Source organism: Chelonia mydas, chromosome 10, assembly GCF_015237465.2.
Source record: "Chelonia mydas isolate rCheMyd1 chromosome 10, rCheMyd1.pri.v2, whole genome shotgun sequence".
NCBI classification, from domain to species: Eukaryota; Metazoa; Chordata; order Testudines; family Cheloniidae; genus Chelonia; species Chelonia mydas.
The window spans coordinates 2,588,563-2,608,176 of record NC_051250.2 but is presented as its reverse complement, the minus strand read 5'-3'; the positions used below and the strand labels follow the sequence as shown (position 1 = coordinate 2,608,176).

Below are 19,614 nucleotides of genomic sequence, written 5' to 3'. Positions count from 1 at the left end.
TCGGCTTCTGCCTCTGCTCCTGTCTCCCTCTCTCTTTAAAACAGCTGGGCGGAGTCCTCCTTTCATAAAGACGTGGTTCCCTTTGTCAGGTGACTCTCCCCCAATCAGCCTCGTCAGGTGTTCAGAGTGCCCCACCAGCTCATTCTGTTGCATGATTACTACCCACCTGGGTGAGCTGTTTTTCTAGGTCTGGCTGTCTTCTTTGTGCTTCCATTTGAACAGAAGACTATCAAGGTTTAACCACCCTACGTTACTAGCCTGGTGTCACCACCCCTTGGATGGTATTCCTAGATGGAGGTAAAAAGACAGCAGAGAAGGCAGGCTAGCCTCACAATCAAAATGGATAGAGAGATGTACAAAGAGTTATGAATTCCAGTTTGAAATTATTAAGTTGTACATAGATTCCCAAATCATCACAGCTGGTGAATCGTTTGGGGTCAGCTGTAAAGCCAGACCCTGATTTGCATGCTCAGGACAGGAGATGTTTGTGTGAATTGTGTTAATGTTCAAAAATGAAAACCCACGTGGGGCTGCCAACTCCAGGAGAGGTGGGGATGAGGCTGTGCATTTTAATGTGTTTCTGGAAGTTACAACATCTAGCACAGGGCCCAGGAAGCTCAGAGCTTGACTTTCATTTGGCAATGATCCATTTTTTTGAAATTTGTAACTGCTTGTTTTCCCCATCTGTGCTCATTTTCTAACCAGACCTGCTTCTTCCTGTCTCCTGCCATTCACCAGTTCCTTCCTGAGCCAGATGTCCTGTTACTGTATCTGCCGCATGTTGCATCTTTGTTTGTTTGTTTGTTTTTTTAATGCAAAAAGTTGAATTCTCTCAAATACACTCTCTCAATGTGTTTGTTTTTAAAATGTTCAAATTGTGTCCTGCTGTAAATGTCTTATTTCTTTAAAATTCCCTTTGAACGTGGACCTTGGAATGGAGTATGGTAAGCTATTGTCTGTTCTTTCTCATCTAACAGCTTGCCGTAGGAAATATTTTAACATTTGATAGGAAAGGGAGATTAGTATTAAGGTAGGTTCGGTAGGGTTTTTGGATTAGTGAGGATTAAGATGACTCAGGTACCTGCTGATGGTCCAACAGCCATGCATCTGTGTTGAAAAATACATATTCCTTTAATGCCATCTGCCAAAAGGAAATCAAAGGAAAGGAACTTTTTTTTTTTTAAAGGTGCTGTCTGGTTATCAAAATGCCCATTCACAGTCACAGGGATACAGAAAATCTGGGTTTAAAATATCCTTGGGGAAGGAAGAGTTTGTGATCACTTTTAAAAGTTCACCTGTAATCTAAGGCTTTTAATGGCAGTAAGTTTGGTCTTGCGCAGAAAGGCGCGGGCAACGGCAGTATGTGCTAACGTGGTCTTTTTCACTTCCACAGAAATCTTTTTTTTATTTCAAATTAGCCGTTGAAATAATAGTAAGACAATAGACTACATGGAACTTTTTTCTGGTCAGCCAAGGTTTTAAAATACAGACTGTAGATAAGTCTAACGCAGGTGTGCACATGCGCACAGAGAGCTTGTCTGCACTACAGACGTTACGGCTGACGCCAAGCTGATTGCAGTTCCGTGGTCAGCGCAGAGCAGGGCCCACTGAGTTCAGCATCAGTCAGGTAACGCAGCGGGTGACGGCTTTGCTCAAACACAGCAAAATGGTTTTTGCTGTACACAAGGCCACTGAGGCCGGAGCCGTCCAGGGCTCTAATACAGATGCCGTTAAGAAGCTAATGGCAGTGGGCTGGTGCTGGGCTGGGTCAGGTCCTCCTCTGCCGTGTTTCAGCTCTGGTGGCATCTTTACCACGCTGGATGGTCGCCTGTCTCTACATAGCTCTTGCTGGGGACTCTCTTCATGAACCTCCACGTTTGCCTGACACCCACGAACTCCTTGCAGCATCTTCCTAATTTTGTAGCAGCTCTGCAAACACAGCGGCTGGCTTCAAAGGGAGCCTTTGTTTACTCCCCCCTTGTCTGGCTGCCTGTAATGGCCACGCTTCACTTCTTGGAAAATTGTATAATTTTAAAACAAACAAAACAAAAAAGGGACAGTTACTTATTCAGCCTGACTTGGGTCTGCTCTGTCCTTGGTGCTGAAAATACATTCTTGAGATCTTGTGGTTTGGTGCTTGATTAACCTTTATCACAGTGACTGTAACAAGAGAGATCTGGGGCTGCGGCTTGTCTTTGGGATGCAGAAAGTCAGCACTTCTGACAAGGGGCTGTGCTTCATTGCTCTTAGGTTTGGTCTCTGCATACCAATTCCCTGCCTGGTGGCGTTTACCCTGAGAAGTGTGTTTACACACTCACTCTGCCTCTCATTGAGATAATGATTTGTTTTTGGTGTCTAATTACTCCTTTACTTTACATAAAGCGTAGTGATTTGAAAAGTCTCCTCACTCTAAAAGCATTGAAATCAAATGGCAGAGTACAGAAGTGCTGACAACAAGGAAGTCAATGAGTTTTTTTTTTAAATCTTAATTTAATAATTATCTAATTACATAAATTAAATCTTATTTGAATCATTTTGAGTTAATCAATATTGAAATACTATTTACAGACCCAGTTACTTAGGAAATCAGTCAGTTATGCTCTCCTAGCTCATTTTGCTTGCTGTAACCTCTGTTGCGGTGAGGTGAGTCCAGGAGCCATTTCCGAATTAGAAAAAGTTAAGAGTTTAGTGGGCAGCTCCTATGTAGGCAAGCACATGTAAATGTGCTGTGCGACTGTACAGTACCTGCGGTATGTGTGTTAAGACTCAGTCAAATGGAGAACAGTTTTCAAGCTGTATACAGCAGAAATCCCCAACTAGTCAATGTTTTAAAGTTGAATGGTTTTTTTCCCTATCAAAATGGACATGCAGGAAACCTATAGTGAGGGTAAAACCATGAGCTCGTCTCTGTCCCTCTCAAGATCAGTCTCTCTGACTTCATTTTAATGATTTGGTTCATATTTTCATTCTCTTCCGAAGAAACCTCCTTGGTTACAGAAGAGACTTAGCAGCCCTGATTCAGCAAAACATTTCAGCAAGTGCTTAAGGCCCACTGAAGTCAATGAGACTTAAGCTGTGCAGAACTGGGGCCTATATTATTAACCAATTTTTTTACAAACTGAAAATATTTACTCAGTTAGTTAGTGTGCAGAAGTGTTCCCAGTGTATCCCTGGATGTAGATTTTTGGGGGGAGTAAAATTTTCAAAGGCACCTAAGACCCATTTTCAAATGTGACTTAGGAGTCTTAGTCCTTAATTGGGATCCTAACGGCCAGCTTTTTAAAGGTACTTATACACCTAAACATTCAGACAGGCAGTTTTGAAATTCCCACTAGGTGCCGAACTCCCATGGGAGTCAGCCCCACTGGGTGCCAGTCTGTATCTTCCGGCAATGAAATATCTTTTGAAAATCTGACCGAGTCACTTTTGCAAATGAGATTTTGGCTTCTAGGTCACTTAGGGGCTTTTGAAAATGTTACCCTCTCTAGCATTTGCCCCAGGTTGGAGATGGCACATTTCAATCCTCTCCTTTGAAACTCCCACCCTTAATGGGGCACTGACTATTAGCAGTTTGTAACAGCTCCTCTTCACAGTAGGCTGAGATTTGTATGGTTTGTGTGATTGCTAGGGGTCCTTTAGGAAAAGCAACCCTGCTGTCCCCCCATCCCTCCCGAGATCTATAGTGCCCCTCTCTGAAGGCAGGGCAAGGGAGATGAAGGCCCACTCTGGTGAGCAAAGGATTAACAGCACACCAGTGTAGTCTATAATTCTGCGTGACTGTCTCTCCCTCTCCTGGCTGTGAAAAGGGGACAAGGGGAGTGGAATATGTTTCATCCAAACACTTCTCTATCAGTGCATAATTTCCACCCATCCTTGTGCTTAGTACAATTTTTAGAAGTTAAGTAGACAAAGCCATCGGTATAGCATCTTGGCAGCCCTAAACGCTGTCTCTCTGCCAAGCTGCTCATTTTCCTGCTAAGATGCTTTGTAAGTATAAAGCATGATTACAAAGCAATCAGCGCTCTGTGCATTTCATGGGCATGGGTAGTGCTTGTTTAAAGTTCTCATGCTTTTACTCATGAACAGTTCCTTCTTCCCACCGTATGGACCAGGATAGCTAGGGAGATGCACTCCAAGTTGGGCTAATGGAAGCATATGCAGGAACTTGGCCAGCTGAGGATTCATCATCTTTTGCCTCTTCCTGTGGACTGAATTAGGGGGAGGGTTGTTTTTGAACCCTGTTTTCTGTCTCACTGCAACAGTTGCAAAAAGGATTCTGAAGCAGACACAGCTGTTAAACTAGCAAAAAGAACAGGAGGACTTGTGGCACCTTAGAGACTAACAAATTTATTTGAGCATAAGCTTTCGTGGGCTGCAGCTCACTAGGACTTGGAGTCTGGCCAAAAATTACCTGCCTGTTTATTTTCATTCTGTATAATGTGTGTCAATGCATAGGTGAAGGAATAAGGCAATATGTTGTAAGGTGATGAAGTGCCCTCTTTTTAAACTTCTCCTCCTAGCATTCCAAAAAACCTTGCTAGAAGGAAAATACTTGAAAACTCGGGTCCCTTTTCACAGCACTCTGACTCCGGTGGAGCAGGCCCAGTGCTTTCAGTGGTAGTGCCCCCTGCCCAAGATACTACTCAATGGGGAGATCCACTGCTGTTGTACTAGGTCATAGCTCCATTGAAATTGACCTTGCGCTGACAGTTTACACCAGCTGAGGGTCTGCCGCAGAGGGGATGAGTGTAGCAGAATCAGGCACAGTGCCCATGGGAGACCAGGTGGGTGAGGTAATATCTTTTGTTGGATCAGCTTCTGTTGGTGAGCGAGCAGCTTTCAAGCTGCACAGAGCCCTTCCTCAGGTCTGGGAAAGGTACGCAGAGTGTCACAGCTAGTACAGATAGTTTAGCATAAGTAGTTAGCACCACCGTTTATTTACGTTATAAATAAGCACCCCAACTTTCACAATGAGCCAAAAATCCAACTCATCCCATTTCAAAACAAGGCCCAAAGAAGCCAATCCCTAAGAACCCCAACGCTCTATGTGACCTGATCCCCCCGGCGTGCAGTCTGGGACTGTGGTGGGCCTGCTGTGCACCCTTGACTCTCTCCCCCACTTTCCCCTGCTTGCCCCAGGAGCCAATCAAAAAAGAGAAGCAACAAGCTACAAGCCAAAAACTAGCCAACAAGCAACTCACAAGCCAATTAAGCCAAAAACAAGCCAAATTTCTGCGTTTTTTTTCGTGGGTTTGGCATGTCTGGTTAGCACATGTTCTCAGGGACCATTCTGGCCCATTAACACCCCTGTAGTTATAGGAGAAAAAGGGGGGCTCATGGGGTACAGATTGTTGTAATAAGCCATAAATCCAGTGTTTTTATTAAGACCATGATTTTTAATGTGTAGCAAAGTTATGAATGTAAGCTCCCCGGCTCGTCTTCTGAATGCGTGGTGCAGGTTTCCTTTGAAGATGAGGACTGATAGGTCAGATGCAGAGCGATCGCTTTGTGAAAACTGGGAGTGAGGTTAGGTGCCATTTGAAAATCTCCCTCATTATGATTAGGTGCTCACAAGCTGTAACAATGAGAGTTTGAGGATGTGTCCAACGCACCCCCTGAGCTGAACTTCAGGAATAGGGGAAGGTGTTTGTCATAACAATGAAAATAGCCAGTGTCAGCTTTGTGGTATTTCATTGCATCTCCAGGATGAATGGGAAAATATTTTATTATGTCTTTGTTGTCTCTATTGGAAATCAAGCTAGATATTGGTAAAACAAAAAGGCTATCTTCTAAACTGACAGTTTTATTTCTGCAGCTGTAATAAAAAAAAAGCCATTCTGCAGTGGCTATAAATATTAGGATACTTTGAGGATTTGTATAAAATAGATTCCCATGTTCTCAGTTCAGAATGGAGTCCTGCTTGTTTGTTCAGAGAGTACTAAACTGGGGTGGATTGTTTTCCCCAAGTGGCTTTTGTTAAATATAAAAATTCCTATGGGATGTCTTTCTCCTCTTAAAGAGGAGCTCAGTTTTAGAAGCAGTAAAACTTGGTGCTGATGTAAAGAGCATCTGTTACAGCCGATAGCAATGTGAATTCTTCTCTGTATCACTTATCCAATGGAATATGGCTATATCATCCTTCAGAAAAAAAAACTGTTAAAATGTTACTTGTCAATCTGTTTGGAAAGGAATTGGCCTGTTGTTCGCATTACCATGCACAGCTGCCTGCTGTATTAGTGAAATGGCAGGATATGGTGCATAAGGCCTCTAAGGTACTGGGGGTTGGGGTAGCTGGTTTGCTGATAAATGCCTCTGTAACCTTTAAAGAAAGAAGGAGCAATTGTCACATCTCATTCATACAAGGATGAAAGTTGAATTAGGATCCATGAAGAACAAGAACCCTGGAGGCACAGCTCTAAATATACAGATCTAAAATATACAGCAGAGCATCTCTTCAAGGTCGTTTCAATGATCACTCTCTTAACAGCACAACACGGATCCCTGGTTATAGCCCTCAACCTTTGCATTTTGGATTGCATGCAGTTCACATCGGGTCATTCTCCAACTCTTTTGGTTAGGGCATTTATTTTGCCTTGACATAAACTCCGCCCCTTTCCCCAAAAACTGTCATTATGTGACTTTGACCTATTGGCCCGGCAATTTCCTTACCTTTTTACAAACTGCAGGAACAAAATCACCGATTCACAAAACTGGAAAATAAATTCATAGTGTCTGAACAACTTTTCAAATATTCTTACTGTAAAGGCGCTTCTGATATTATGGCAGGAGTTCTGACTTGTTGATGCAGGTTTCTGTAGCTATTTTGGTTAGCATGATGAAATACAAACATTAAAAACAATACTTAGTTTTCCTGTCGAACTTTTCATCCCAGGATCTGAAAGAACTTCACAAACATTAAAACCTTGCCCAATTAATCCTACAGTAATTGATACTAAGTGTTTAAAAAAACATGCAGTACATCCCTTCAAAGCAAGTTCAGGTCTAATGCCCTCAAATGTTTCAAATGAGCTACCTAACATCTCTCCACCAAAAACTTGTGACGCTAATGGCCAGTGACAGGTATATTTTCAAAGCACTGCAAAGCTTTAAATATATAGATGGGAGTGGATGGAATCTGCAAGTGAGCTGCTTATTAGCAGGTAGCTCTTGTTATGCTGTACATTACAATTCTGATAACCTTTTTCAGTTAGTTTCCCAATAGTTTGTTTTATCTTGTTGCTAAGGGGAAAAACTAGTGACAACATAGCCTAGAAAAGCCCATATCTCCACATTCTCTTGAGCCTCCGGGGTTTACGCAACTGCCAACTTCATTTTTGTGAATTTCTTTTCTATTTTTGATGCTAATCTGATGGCTTTCAGGCAGCCAGCTACCAGAAATGAAAAAATTTTCTCTGCTGACACCAGTGTGTCCAACATATAATATATCTTTTGGAAGGGTCAAGGTCTGGTGTTTCATTGCATGGCTTGGGATAGCTACCAGCTCTTGCCAATGAAACTGGAAGTCTTGATGGATATTGTTCAGATTTTATATTTTGTGGGTTGTCAGATCAGCATGAAACAATCAGGCTGTTACATCTTAATTTCTAGACATCTGTGACATCTCCAGCTATCATGCCGAGTTAGAGAGGGAGGGCATGTGTCTTTAGGTTTTCTTCTGCTCCCTGAATCATTTGGAAATAAGGAGCATCCTCCTAACAGCCCCCAGTAGTGCCACTAAGCTAAGGTGCCATCAGGGCTTTTGTTGCAACCTTCTCTCTTTCCAGAGTCTATAGCTTGGCCGCCTTTTAAAATTGGTCTGAGTCTTAGCAGAGATGGCAGGTTGCAAGAGGTCTTATTGAACCAACTTGGGAGATTATTTGATTGGGGAGGGAGGCCAAGAGGGCAGAGTAAACAGAAGTTCAGTGTTTTTTGCTTTAGCAGAAAGCAGCCACTTACTCTGCGAATAGAGGGTTCCCTTCTGGTGTTCTCAGCCCTTTGTTCCCTGAGATGCATTGCATCATGGGACCCGTAGAATAGACCTCTCTCTGCTGAGAGGAATTTTGGGAGGGAAGAGTGTGAGGACATCAGAACGGAGGCTGGGAATTGGTCTGTGGGGGTGGAGAAATTATCCAGTTTATCTGTATAAAGAGCATCTAACCGGCCACCTGCCTATTACTCTGATTACTTGGTTCGTATATTAGTAACTCTTCCCCTCACTCAGTGTTTGTCCTAGACACTGCTCTTCTCAGTGCAGGGCCTGCATTTCCCCTGTCCCATTTGAGGCACCCCCACAATATAGATTATGAGAATTGCAACGTCCTAGTTCACACCGGATCTGCACTTTGGATGGCTCAATATCTTTGTAACTCGCCTCACTTCTTTGTCAGCCTTGATCTTGAAAGACTCAGGCATTTTTATGGATAATACTGTGTTGTCCAAAGACCAGCTTCTAGCTGCTGGTCTGCACTTAAAAATTAGATCGATCTGGTTAGCTTGCTCAGGGCTGTGAAAAATGTCACGCCCTGAATACCGTAGGTAGGTTGACTTAACCCACAGTGTGGATGTGGCTAGGTTGATGGAAGAATTCTTCTGTTGGCCTAGTTTCCGCCTCTCAAAGAGGAGGATTAACTACCTGGACAGAAAAATCCCTTCCTTCTATGCAGGACGGATCTACGCAACGGAACTACAGCACCATCGCTGTGCTGCCGTAGAGTCGACACGGCCTCAGCTTTTTAAGAACCTTCCCTCTTGTTTTGCCGCTGACTGACTCATCTTTTACCTAGTGAAAATGAGGTGACATGTCCCACTGAAGTGCTAAAAGGTTAGCACATCTTGTCAAAATACAGTGCTGGGAGTGATACGAGCTACATGGTTCATGGAGGTGGGCCAGCTGTATTTGCCTTTCATCCGGCTAGAATACCATGGGGAAAAGAGACAGGAAAAATCTTGTGAGGTGTCTGAGCACATTTGGGCCTTGACTCAGAAAATCACTTAAGGACATGATTGCCGTCTGTAAGTGTCTATACTGGGGAGGAACTTTTCTGATCATGGAGAGCTGTTAAATCTAGCAGAAGAGGGCAGAATGAAATCCATTGGGTGGAAACTGAAGATGGACAAAGTCAGGCTAGAAATAAGATGTAAACTTTTACATTGAAGGTAATTAACCATTGAAAAAAACTTACCTAGGGCTATGGTGGGTTCTCCATCACTTGGAGCCTTTACATCAGGACTGGCTGTCTTTCTAAAAAAAAAAAATGGTCTAGTTCAAACCTAAATTATGGGCTTCATGAAGAAATGGGTGGGCGAAGTTCTGTGCCGTGTTTGTGAAGAGATCAGCTTAGATAATCGTAATGGTCCGTTCTCGTTTTAAAATCTATGAATCAGATTCTTCAGTGTTTTGCTGAATAGGATGAGCTTAAACCAATGTTTAAGTTTAAGCAGGGGCTTAAATGATTGGCTGAACTGAGGCATTGATCTGCACAATGGGAAAGGGGTACGTTATGGCTGAAGAATACATTCTGAAGATGAGCAAACAGGCTTTGCATGGCTGTGGCTAGCATTTAACGTTGTCTTATGTGGCTAGCATTTAACGTCGTCTTATGTGGCTAGCATTTAACATTATTCACTGAACTGTCCAGTGGTTTTAGGAATAATGATGGCTTACCTGGTGGCTGTAAGAACATAAAATATGCCAAAGGGGCTGCATATTAGCGAGCAGGCTGATGTTAGCATTGTCTTTTTTTTTTTTTTTTAAACCTCATCAGTGAACAAAGAAGTGCAGAATTTTGAACAGTTCACAGGTATTGTCTTTACTGTTTAATATTTTTAGACCGACATTACATTTATTAAAAATGCAAATCTGTTTTCTCAGCAAATGATAGTTCATTTGGGGAAAGTCCCAGCATGTAAAGCATATGTGCTCTTTCGAGATGTGTATTAGGGAGGAGAGATGAGGAGATCAATAGGTCCTGGCTCCTGCATCTCCAGTGCCAGAGGGAACAGAGTCAGGAGTGTGGTACTTATGTGGTAGTTTTGATAAGAAATACAGCTCACTAGCCATTAAAGTAAAGCCATGAATTCCAGTTCATACAGGATGTGATATACATGTGGTAGGTATAGTCAGGCAGTTTGTAACCGCGTCACTTCCTAATAATAGACTAATGATAAATCTTACAGGATCTGTTATAACCTAGTACCCATCTAACAGTTCTCTATAGCAGCACCCAAGGTTACAGGAGTTCTTTAGATTTCAGAGTAGCAGCCGTGTTAGTCTGTATCCACAAAAAGAAAAGGAGGACTTGTGGCACCTTAGAGACTAACACATTTATTTGAGCATGAGCTTTCGTGAGCTACAGCTCACTTCATCGGATGCACGAAAGCTTATGCTCAAATAAATGTGTTAGTCTCTAAGGTGCCTCCTTTTCTTTTTAGCAGTTCTTTACATTCTTTCTTTTACATTCAAAGTGAAGTGAAGCATTTGACAGGTTTCTCTCACTCCCTCCCCAACCACCCCTTTGTTTCATATAGGAAATGTAAAGCCCCTATGGTCGAATTCTCAGCTGGTGTCAGTTGACATCAAATGAGGCTCTGGCCCCTCAAATTACTATTCAGAGGACCATCATGCTGGCTATTTTATAGCGTCATCTCAGTGAACCTATCAGACAGGCATAGCAGTGACGCATTTCTGCGCAAGATGAGAAGCCTGGAACCTCTTGGGTTCTAATCCTGGCTCTGACACTGATTCCCTTGTGGCCTTGGATAGATCTCTTATCCTCTCTGACTCAGTTTCCCCATTTGTGAAATGCATTGTATCCTTATTTCTCTACCTTACGCACCACGGGGAGCAGAGGGATTAAGGAGAATGTCGAGGAAGAGGACCAGTCCTGTGGAAACACCAGGGAGTACTTAACAAATGCAAGCTTTTTAAAGGAAAGTGAAGGTGAAGCTGTGTGTAGCTCAGTGGATGGTGGTGTATAGCGGCCAGGCTGGCCAGCCCAGGACAGCCCATCCGGGGAACACAGCCCCTTTGTCAGAGATGGCGCATACTTTGAGTGTTGGAGGAGATGGTCTGGGTTTAGTGTTTGACCCTGTTCCCTCCCCCCACGTGAATATTATCCCTATTTCACAGGTAAGGAAGCAGAGTCGGAGAGTATCATTTTTCTGAGGTCACACAGGGAGTCAGTGTAACAGCCAGGATTAACCCTTGTGACGTCCTGACTCCCAGCCCTGGGCTGGGACCACTAGACCAAGTCTCCCCAGGATGCCTGCTCATGTGACCATGTCCAAAAGCTGTTTGTTGTCCTGGAGAAAGGAGGAGCTTATGCACCCCAGGATGGGGAGTGGTTGCACTGCTCTCAAGGTGACCCTTCCCCCCACTCCTAGAGGAGGCCTGAAATGCTTTTAGAAGCTACCTCTTTTGGCAGCTGTTTTATAACATGGGACCTCCTCCCCATTCCTCCAGATCAATTCAAGGGAGCGGTTTCCCTGTGGGTCACAGGGCAGCACACCTTTCCCTCGTGGTCTGCATTTTCCAAAGCAGTTCTCTCTAAGGGATGCACCCTGCAGCACCTCCGCCGTTTCCCAGACCTCGGTGCAGGAGCGAGCGGTGCCGTGTGGGACGCAAGGACTGTTCCACCAGTGATCTCCTTGCATGCAGTGCTGAAATGGGTTAGTTTTGCTGGGAGAAAATCTAATCCAGGCAGCGTTTGGCATGTGTGTGGGGGCATGAGGTGTCTGACAGTGTGCTGGGGGGCGGGGGGCACTGTAAAACTCTCCAGTGGCCCAACGGCCTTGTCTGCGCGAGGCATTCAGCCCGTAGGGGTTACCTAGTGTGAGATCTGCAAAAGCTGAGGTGTCCCTGCTTAAACATGGACAAGAGGAACTGTCGAAACTGGTGGTTCATGACAAAACCTTCTCGTTCCCAGGCGACGGAGGGGAAGGACGAGGCGTGTGTTGGTATAATACTGGTGCTCTTTGGTAACAGAAGCTGCCTAGGGCTTAGCAGCACAGCTCAAACAGGTACCGTTTGACTGCACGTGACTGGGAAAAGCTCAGCAAGTAATTGCACTGCCCTCTCGTTCCGCTCCTGCTATTACTAGCCATGCTACAGCCTGAGAGCCGATCAGTCTCTGGCTGCTCCATGAGAAAACCCAGCCTTGCAATTCACACAACTCATAAGTATTTTGACAGGTTTCAGAGTAGCAGCCGTGTTAGTCTGTATCCGCAAAAAGAATAGGAGTACTTGTGGCACCTTAGAGACTAACCCATTTATTTGAGCATAAGCTTTCGTGGGCTACTGCCCACTTCATCAGTATACTTCATAAGTATTTTGCATCTTCTTTTCTTTTCTCTCATTTTCCTCATTGAAATAATCTGCTCTGCGAGGTGTGAATGGGAGGGGATTGCTGCAGACCGCATCCAGTTTGTTTTGTTTTCTCCACCCACCACGAGTTCTTTTTTTCCCTCTCATAGTGTGGACGGAATGCGGAAAACTTCGACCGATTTTTCACTCGCCATCCACCCGTCTTAACTCCACCTGACCAGGAAGTCATCAGGAACATTGACCAATCAGAATTCGAAGGATTTTCCTTTGTTAACTCTGAATTTTTAAAACCTGAAGTCAAGAGCTAAGTAGCTGTGTAGATCTCATTCCTGCATCTTTATCACCCAGTCCCAACAGCTGTTGTGGTGACATTCTTCATTGCAAAAGTTGCATTCATGGTTTTTCTTTTGTAACGATACTAGAGTGACCATGTTTCAAAGCCAGAAGTGTCATCACATAATTTGGGACCTCTCAGAATGACAACTGTTGTGAGAAAAGTACTGCAATTTAATTATGTTTTAATCAAATTTTACTCATAGCTAATGATATCAGTACATTGACAGACAGATCATTAAATGGGGTGTCTAACAGCTCTCCAATTACAGGCCATGACAATTGGGAGAAATCTAAGTATTTGCCTTGCTTCCCTGTTCTTTCACTTATTTAGCCCTTCAATGTAATCACATACCTGGGAATACCTGGGAATTAAGTGAGGAACGCTGAACTTTGCAGGCTTCTTATTAATCTTGATTCCCCCCCCACCCCCCCAAAAAAAATCAAATAGTTTGTCAAGAGATTGGACATGGGACTTCTTGTCTTACATGCAACCCTGAGTCCTTGTTTATTTAAAAACACTGCAAAATCTCTTGCCTCTTTTTTTTTTTTTTTAATTTTTCATCAGACACAGCACTCCCTGATAGCAGTAATAAATAACTGGGGAAACCAAATCTATTGCTCACACAGATTTCTCCTGATTGTGCAGTTTCTTAGTAGCTTTTTTTGTTAAAAGAAAGTGTATCATCCAGCTATAAAAGGAAACTTTGAAAGAACCCTTGTAAATGCTTTCAAATCTATGGTCACCCTAGTAAACACCAGACACACCATGGTTTTTACATTATTTCATATGAAACCTTTTTTTCCTTTGGGTTTTTTTTTCAAATGCCAAAACAATTAATTCAGTTTGTTACATGCGCTTTAAATGTGTCAAAAATGGTATTAATGAAAATGAGCTGATATTTAAAGTCTAGCAGTATTGTGAAATCTGATGAAGCCTGTAAAGAATTTTGTTTTCACTAATATTCCTACCTTAAAGAATGTTGCTGGATGTTTAAATAGTCTAAGTTTGTGTTCCTAGCATCCGAAAAAAGGGGGGGGGGGGAAAAAGGGCTTCAGGAAAGATGTTTCTCCTGAAACCATGACAATCGTATCACTTCCTTTTGTACCATTCGGCCAGATGTTTGTGGGCTGTCACTTTGAATCACGCTGCTTTGAGCTGTAATGTGCCAATCTTTTTCCAATACTGATTATAAAATAAAAAAAATAAGAAACAATATGTCAAAAAAAACCCTGAATTTATTTGTGAATGATGAATTTCAACACAGTCCTGCACTCTGAGATGCCAGAAACCATGAGACTGAGTCTCAGTCAGGATGGAGTGGGTTTTGGGAATCAGAATGTTACATTCACATCATCTCTGATTGCTGACCGTGTTTGAGTCCAGCCTGGGGTAGCCCCAAGTTTCCAGGTCTGCTCTAAGTCCACAGCAGACAGTAGCCCACATCACAATACCATCTCCGCCAGTTCTGCACCACCCACCGTGTCACTGCCCAGTTGTGGCCATAGGTGTGAGCTGAATTACCCCTTTCACTCCTGTACAGTGTGTCCCCTTCACGATAATGCACGAAGCTATCAACTGGCATCCTTCAGTGGCACCAACACCGATCTCTGGGGTATGTATAGAACAATGCCCCTCCTCCCACTCCCTCATTAGAACAGCCACACTGGGTCAGACCAATGGTCCATCCAGCCCAGTGGCCTGTCTTCTGACAGCGGCCAGTGCCAGGTGCCCCAGAGGGGATGAACGGAACAGGGAATCATCAAGTGATCCATCCCCTGTCATCCATTCCCAGCTTCTGGCAAACAGACACTAGGGACAGCATCCCTGCCCATCCTGGCTAATAGCCATTGAGGGACCTATCCTCCATGAACTTATCTAGTTCCTTTTTGCACCCTGTTATAGTCTTGGCCTTCACAACATCCTCTGGCAAGGAGTTCCACAGGGTGACTCTGCGTTGTGTGAAGAAATACTTCCTCTTGTTTGTTTTAAACCTGCTGCCTATTAATTTTATTGGGTGACCCCTAGTTCTTGTGTTAGGAGAAGAAGCAAGATCCAAGATCTCAACTGCTGATTGAAGAGGGGGCTTTCTTGTTCTGAAATCCAGGTAAAATTCATTCTTTCTCTAGTGAGAGCTCAAGAAACCCCATCATCCTTGACACCCTCTAGGTTAGCTCTTTAAGTGACTTTAACAGTAAGTAATGATGATTACAGGATGAGGCTTTGAAGCTTCCAGAAATTTTAAGTGAAACTATCTCTATCATACAGTGCATGGTGAGCCAGTGACTCATTACTGCATGTGTGAACTCTCAAGGGAGCCGTTGTTCAAAGCAATTGGTAGGTTTTTAGCTAAAGAGAGATCACAGGCATCTGCTAATCTCATTCTCCCAAATGCATACAAAATTCCTTTGCTTCTTCTGGAATTCTGCTTCTGCTGCATTATAGGAGCATTTGAGCTCTGTAGGATTATTCTCGGGGTGCCAAATAAAGTAGCAAACACAGCAGGGGCTACCGGCTAGCCCCCTTCCTCTGTTCCACCCCACATCACAGGGGATGCTGCTCAGTGTGGAACTCTTCCAGACTATAAGAAAGGGGCACGGACAGGCGCTGGAAATGACTGCTGAAGAAATTGCACCTGCCCCTCTAATGTTAAGGGAGACGCAGCGAGGGGAGTGATTTTCTTTTAGGAGGAAGTTGCCCACGTATAAACAGGCCTCTGTGCAAGACTCTGCATGTGGAGTGCACGGTCCCAGCAGCAGCCGTGGAGTACAGAAACAGCCTGGGCATTAGAAATTCACATTTGAATACACATGGGAGGCTAAACAGGCCCCTCCTTCACCAGAATTCAAAGTGAAGCTGGACAGATTTGCAGCTGACCGCTCCCTCTTCACCCTTGAGATGTACAGCGTCTCCTACACACAATCAGAAATGCAAAAAACCTGCCACCCAGCACATCTCCCAGAGGTCGAGGCAGGATTCGGTCCCCCTTGCTCTGGCTAGCCAAGTTTTATGCATCCCAAGCAATGGGGCTCCCTGCCCTCGCTCAGCCAGGTGATTCCACAGCCTTCTGTATCCCACTGTCAGAAAGCTTTTCCGAGACAGCCTCAATTTTCCTTTCCTTAATTCATTCCAGTACCTCCCCCCCGTATCCCTTTCCCTGCTCCCTCCACAAACAGGTAACTTCCTTCCTCGGCAGAGGCCTAACTAGCATGTGTGCGCGCACACACATCTTTAGAGAGAAATACACAGTGAGAAGAAAAGTTACAAGAGTTTTGCTCATCACTGAAGCAGAAACCGCTTTGTGGCTCTCACCAGCTGGGGATTCTCTTTATGGATTTCTCTCCCAAGCTGGTGGAAAAGTGCAAGGGGTGAAGGGGAAGCTGCTGTAAAATATCCGAGCTGGTGAGATCGGTACAGGAGAGCGCCCCTTAAGAGACTGCTCTAAAGGGGTGGAGACAGTCGTCCTCCAGTTTTATCACCAGTTCTCTATCAAGCAACCAACGTTCCTTACTCCCTTGAATGGGCACTTGTGGGTGTCGCTGTGCCTTTCTCCTACGCACGCCGTTGTTTCACTTTACAGATATCCCTCCATACTGTGCTTTTAGCAAGCACCGTCCCTTATCTGATAGAATGATATCCTGGGGGGGCCCCTGTGCGTCTGTTTCCATGTGGCCTTTTGGAACCTGTCAGTAAACTCACTGCTCCCAGCCCTTCCCGCTGCACGTGGAGATCTAAGACAGCAGAGCTGTGCCAGTCTGGGCAGTTACTAGAGTTGCCAATTTTGGTTAGAAGTATTCATGGATTAATCTTTAATTCCTGGAGACTCCAGGACAATCTTGGAGGGTTGGCATCCCTAGCAGTTACTGCCATCGGACCCTTTCACCTTCCCAGTTTCACAGGCGAGGAGTGCAGGATCTGCCCCCTCCCCTTGCTCGTCCAGCGAACGTGGAGCCTGGCTCATCAGCACAAGAGGAACAGGGTCCTTCCTGCCCTGCCTCGGGGTGGGGAGGGTAACACCCCGCTTGGCTCCCACGTGCTTTCACATCGGCCTGAAATATGCTGCTTCCTCTTTGTCAGACAGAATCCCTGCATCTCAAACTGGCCCCTCCTGCTCAGTCTCCCCCCCCCCACACACCCTGTTATCTGTGCCCTGCCCTGCACCCCCGTCCGCCGTCGCCTTTCCTGGGAAGGGGTGGGGATGAGGTGAGGGGGGAAGCAATTACCCCCAGCCCCCCGCTTCTCTCAGCAGCCAGCTGACCAAAGGCAAAGGAGAGAGAGCCAGACGTGGGGGTGGGGGGCAGACACGGGTAGGTGAGTCTGGTCACATCAAGGGTGGGGGAGGGATGGGGGCATCTGCTTGCTTTGAGCGGTGACAGAGCACGCGGTCACTGTCTTCTCCCTTCGAGCCCTGATCTCTTGCCTCCCATCTCAGCTTCTCTCTCCAGCCTCCCCCCGCAAGCCCCACTGGCCTCTCTTACTCCATGTCACATTCACCCGTTGCCTCCCCACCCTCCTCTTTGGGGGTTTTAACCTCATCTCCTTCTCCCCCACGCCTTTGTGGGTGCGGAGGCTGCTGTCCCCTCTTGAAACGGTCTAGGCCTCCCTGGGGCAACCCAGCTCCAGGGAGCAGCGTCTTGTACAGAGCCTGGTCTGTTGGAGGGAATGCCCCATGGACAGGCTGCTCTCTTCTGGCCATCCGTCTGCTGCGCCCTTGGTGACCTAGTCCGCAGGCTGAGGTGACCAGCAGAACCAGCCACATCACGGTTGCCGGCATTGTCGGCAATTAATATCCTAGGAGAAAATGGTACCTTCCCAATAAGGGACCATCTGGATGTGTCCGTGACGACCTGAAGTAAAAGAGCCGGCTGAGTTCAGGCACAGGGCCGACTGAGGGGCAGGCGTTTTTCCACAAAACCCTGGCCCTCACCCACTCTGACTGGAGAGAGTGCTCTGGGCTGACACTTGCGAGTGGCTGGTGAGTGTGATTGTGATGTGGCGCTCCTGTCCTAAGCAGCAGCAAAAGGCTTCCTCTGGAAACGCAGCAAACCGTGTGTCGGGGCCGCTGCTCTCCGAGAAGGGATTGCGGGGGCGGGCTGCTGTATGGTTCACATGCTGGCCGGGGTCCTCCTTTAGACTTCATCGCCTCTGAGCCAGCAGAACTAAAGAGTCTTGCCAAGCTGCAATATAAAGCCTTCCTGTTACTTCATCAGTAAAGACAATCTGAAGGTGAATGGCCATGCCTGGCTGAGAGCGGAGTTGTCAGGGTATGTGTTTCAGCAGCTCTCTGCACACAGCCAGGTCAGTGCGTTTGCATTCAGGCCAGGCATGAGGTACTCGATCACAAAGTGACACGGCTTCTCCAATGTGTGAATGAGGTTCTGCTTCCCTGCCCGTGGAATTGCAGCCCCTAAGGAGCACTGGCTACCCCTTTGGCACTAGCTGACAGGATAATAAACCAGAGCTGCAAAAAAACCGGTGGTGTGCTAGAACGGAGCGCGTGGGCAAGCTTGCCCTGCACCGCAGACATCTATTCAAACAGGGAGACCCCATCTAAAACGGGACCTTGGAGGGCCAGTTCTTGGCTTTCAAAAATACGAAGTGACCGACAGGCTCCACGAGACGCACAGTTACCTGCAATGACCCCTGCTTCCACCCAGAGCCCTCTGGGGGCTGCTAAACTAATTCCCACAGCCTCACGTAGCAGTGAAGGGAGCCCACTGAATTTGGGGGGAAGGAAGGGTGTGTCTCTCTCCAGCAGTGGCTCCCAATCCCCAATATGCATTGCCAGGGCTCCTGCCACTTCAGACCTAGCTTGTATCCCAGCCCCCCCCCAACTCTTCACCGCCATGGGTCTATGCTGGGCTCCCCGTCCGTTGTGCAGGCTCCTGCCCCTATGGGTGCTTGCAACCACTCCGGGCTGAGGTTTGCAGTCGCCCAGTGTCTTTCTGAAGGGGAAGTAGTGCACGCTGGGTGTAACGCACTTCCCCGCGTAAACTGATGTGATGGCTTGGGAGAGCTGGAAATCATGGCCCTGAACTAAAGTTGGAACTTTCTGGTAGGATCTGGCACTTACTGAGCCTCTTTGAATGGTGCTCAGACACCGTGTGATGAGCAAGTTACAAACACCCGGGTGAGCTCTGTGCATGATTACATGCCCCCATTCCCTTAATCAGACATTTTTATACTGATGAAAAGTGCTACGTAAGACTTAAATATTATTACTCTAAGGCATGGAAGAGCTGCGGTAGGTCGCCTGTCTGCGTCCTGTTTCAGTCCCCACATAGAGTTCTCGTAGGTTTCCTCCGCATTGGAACTATACTGTTATTTACACACTGCAACATCTGCTGTCTTCAGTAATAATACAAGTTCCCCTCTGGATATTTCTTTACTGATGAGGTATTCCTGGTGCTTATATTGTGTCTTCACTGCTCCTGGGTTCATACACCAGCCAGGCCTTTCTAATGTAGTACAGCCAGCATGTACCTTCGTTTACCCAGGCAAGATCCATTACATAAATGAGTATTCAAAGATCTTTGTGTTTAACCAATTGGGTCTTACATGCTGATAGAATGTCAGCCTAACTGAGACCATCATTCTTTTTGCTTTGGTCTAACTGTACAGTCTATATTTTTGTGATGATCTGGATTTAGAAAAGGTTGCATCTATGTAATTTTATTTTTACACCAGGTTTTTGGACCCACTGTATATTTTATATGTGACCCTGGAGAAAATCACACACTCATCTCAAACTAAACAGATAAATGCAAGTGGAAATCAAGATATTACAGCAGCCCAACTAAAAATGTCAGACTACTAACAGAAAAAGGGGGGGAAATCATCTGCTACCACCAAATTTTTAAGGCTGATTATTTTTGTGTGTACGCTGAAATCCTAGTAAATTGTTTACTTCCAATATTGTGGCTTGTTGCTTTCTCCAGGACTCTCTTACTGTAGATAA

At 45.5% G+C, this 19,614-nt stretch overlaps 1 protein-coding gene across 2 annotated transcripts in view; it reads left to right on the top strand.

The window, feature by feature from the left end:
- PRKCB (protein kinase C beta) overlaps positions 1–19,614 on the top strand; it is a 244,098-nt gene that overhangs the window by 219,527 nt on the left and 4,957 nt on the right. Inside the window, exon 17 of one of the 2 annotated variants that reach the window (XM_037910078.2) lies at positions 12,472–13,886. The exons of the other annotated variant lie outside the window; for it this stretch is intronic. Coding sequence (XP_037766006.1) covers positions 12,472–12,630 — 159 coding nt within the window. The 3' untranslated portion in view covers positions 12,631–13,886. Of the gene's footprint in view, positions 1–12,471; positions 13,887–19,614 lie in introns of those variants that run through there. 2 annotated transcript variants of the gene reach the window in all.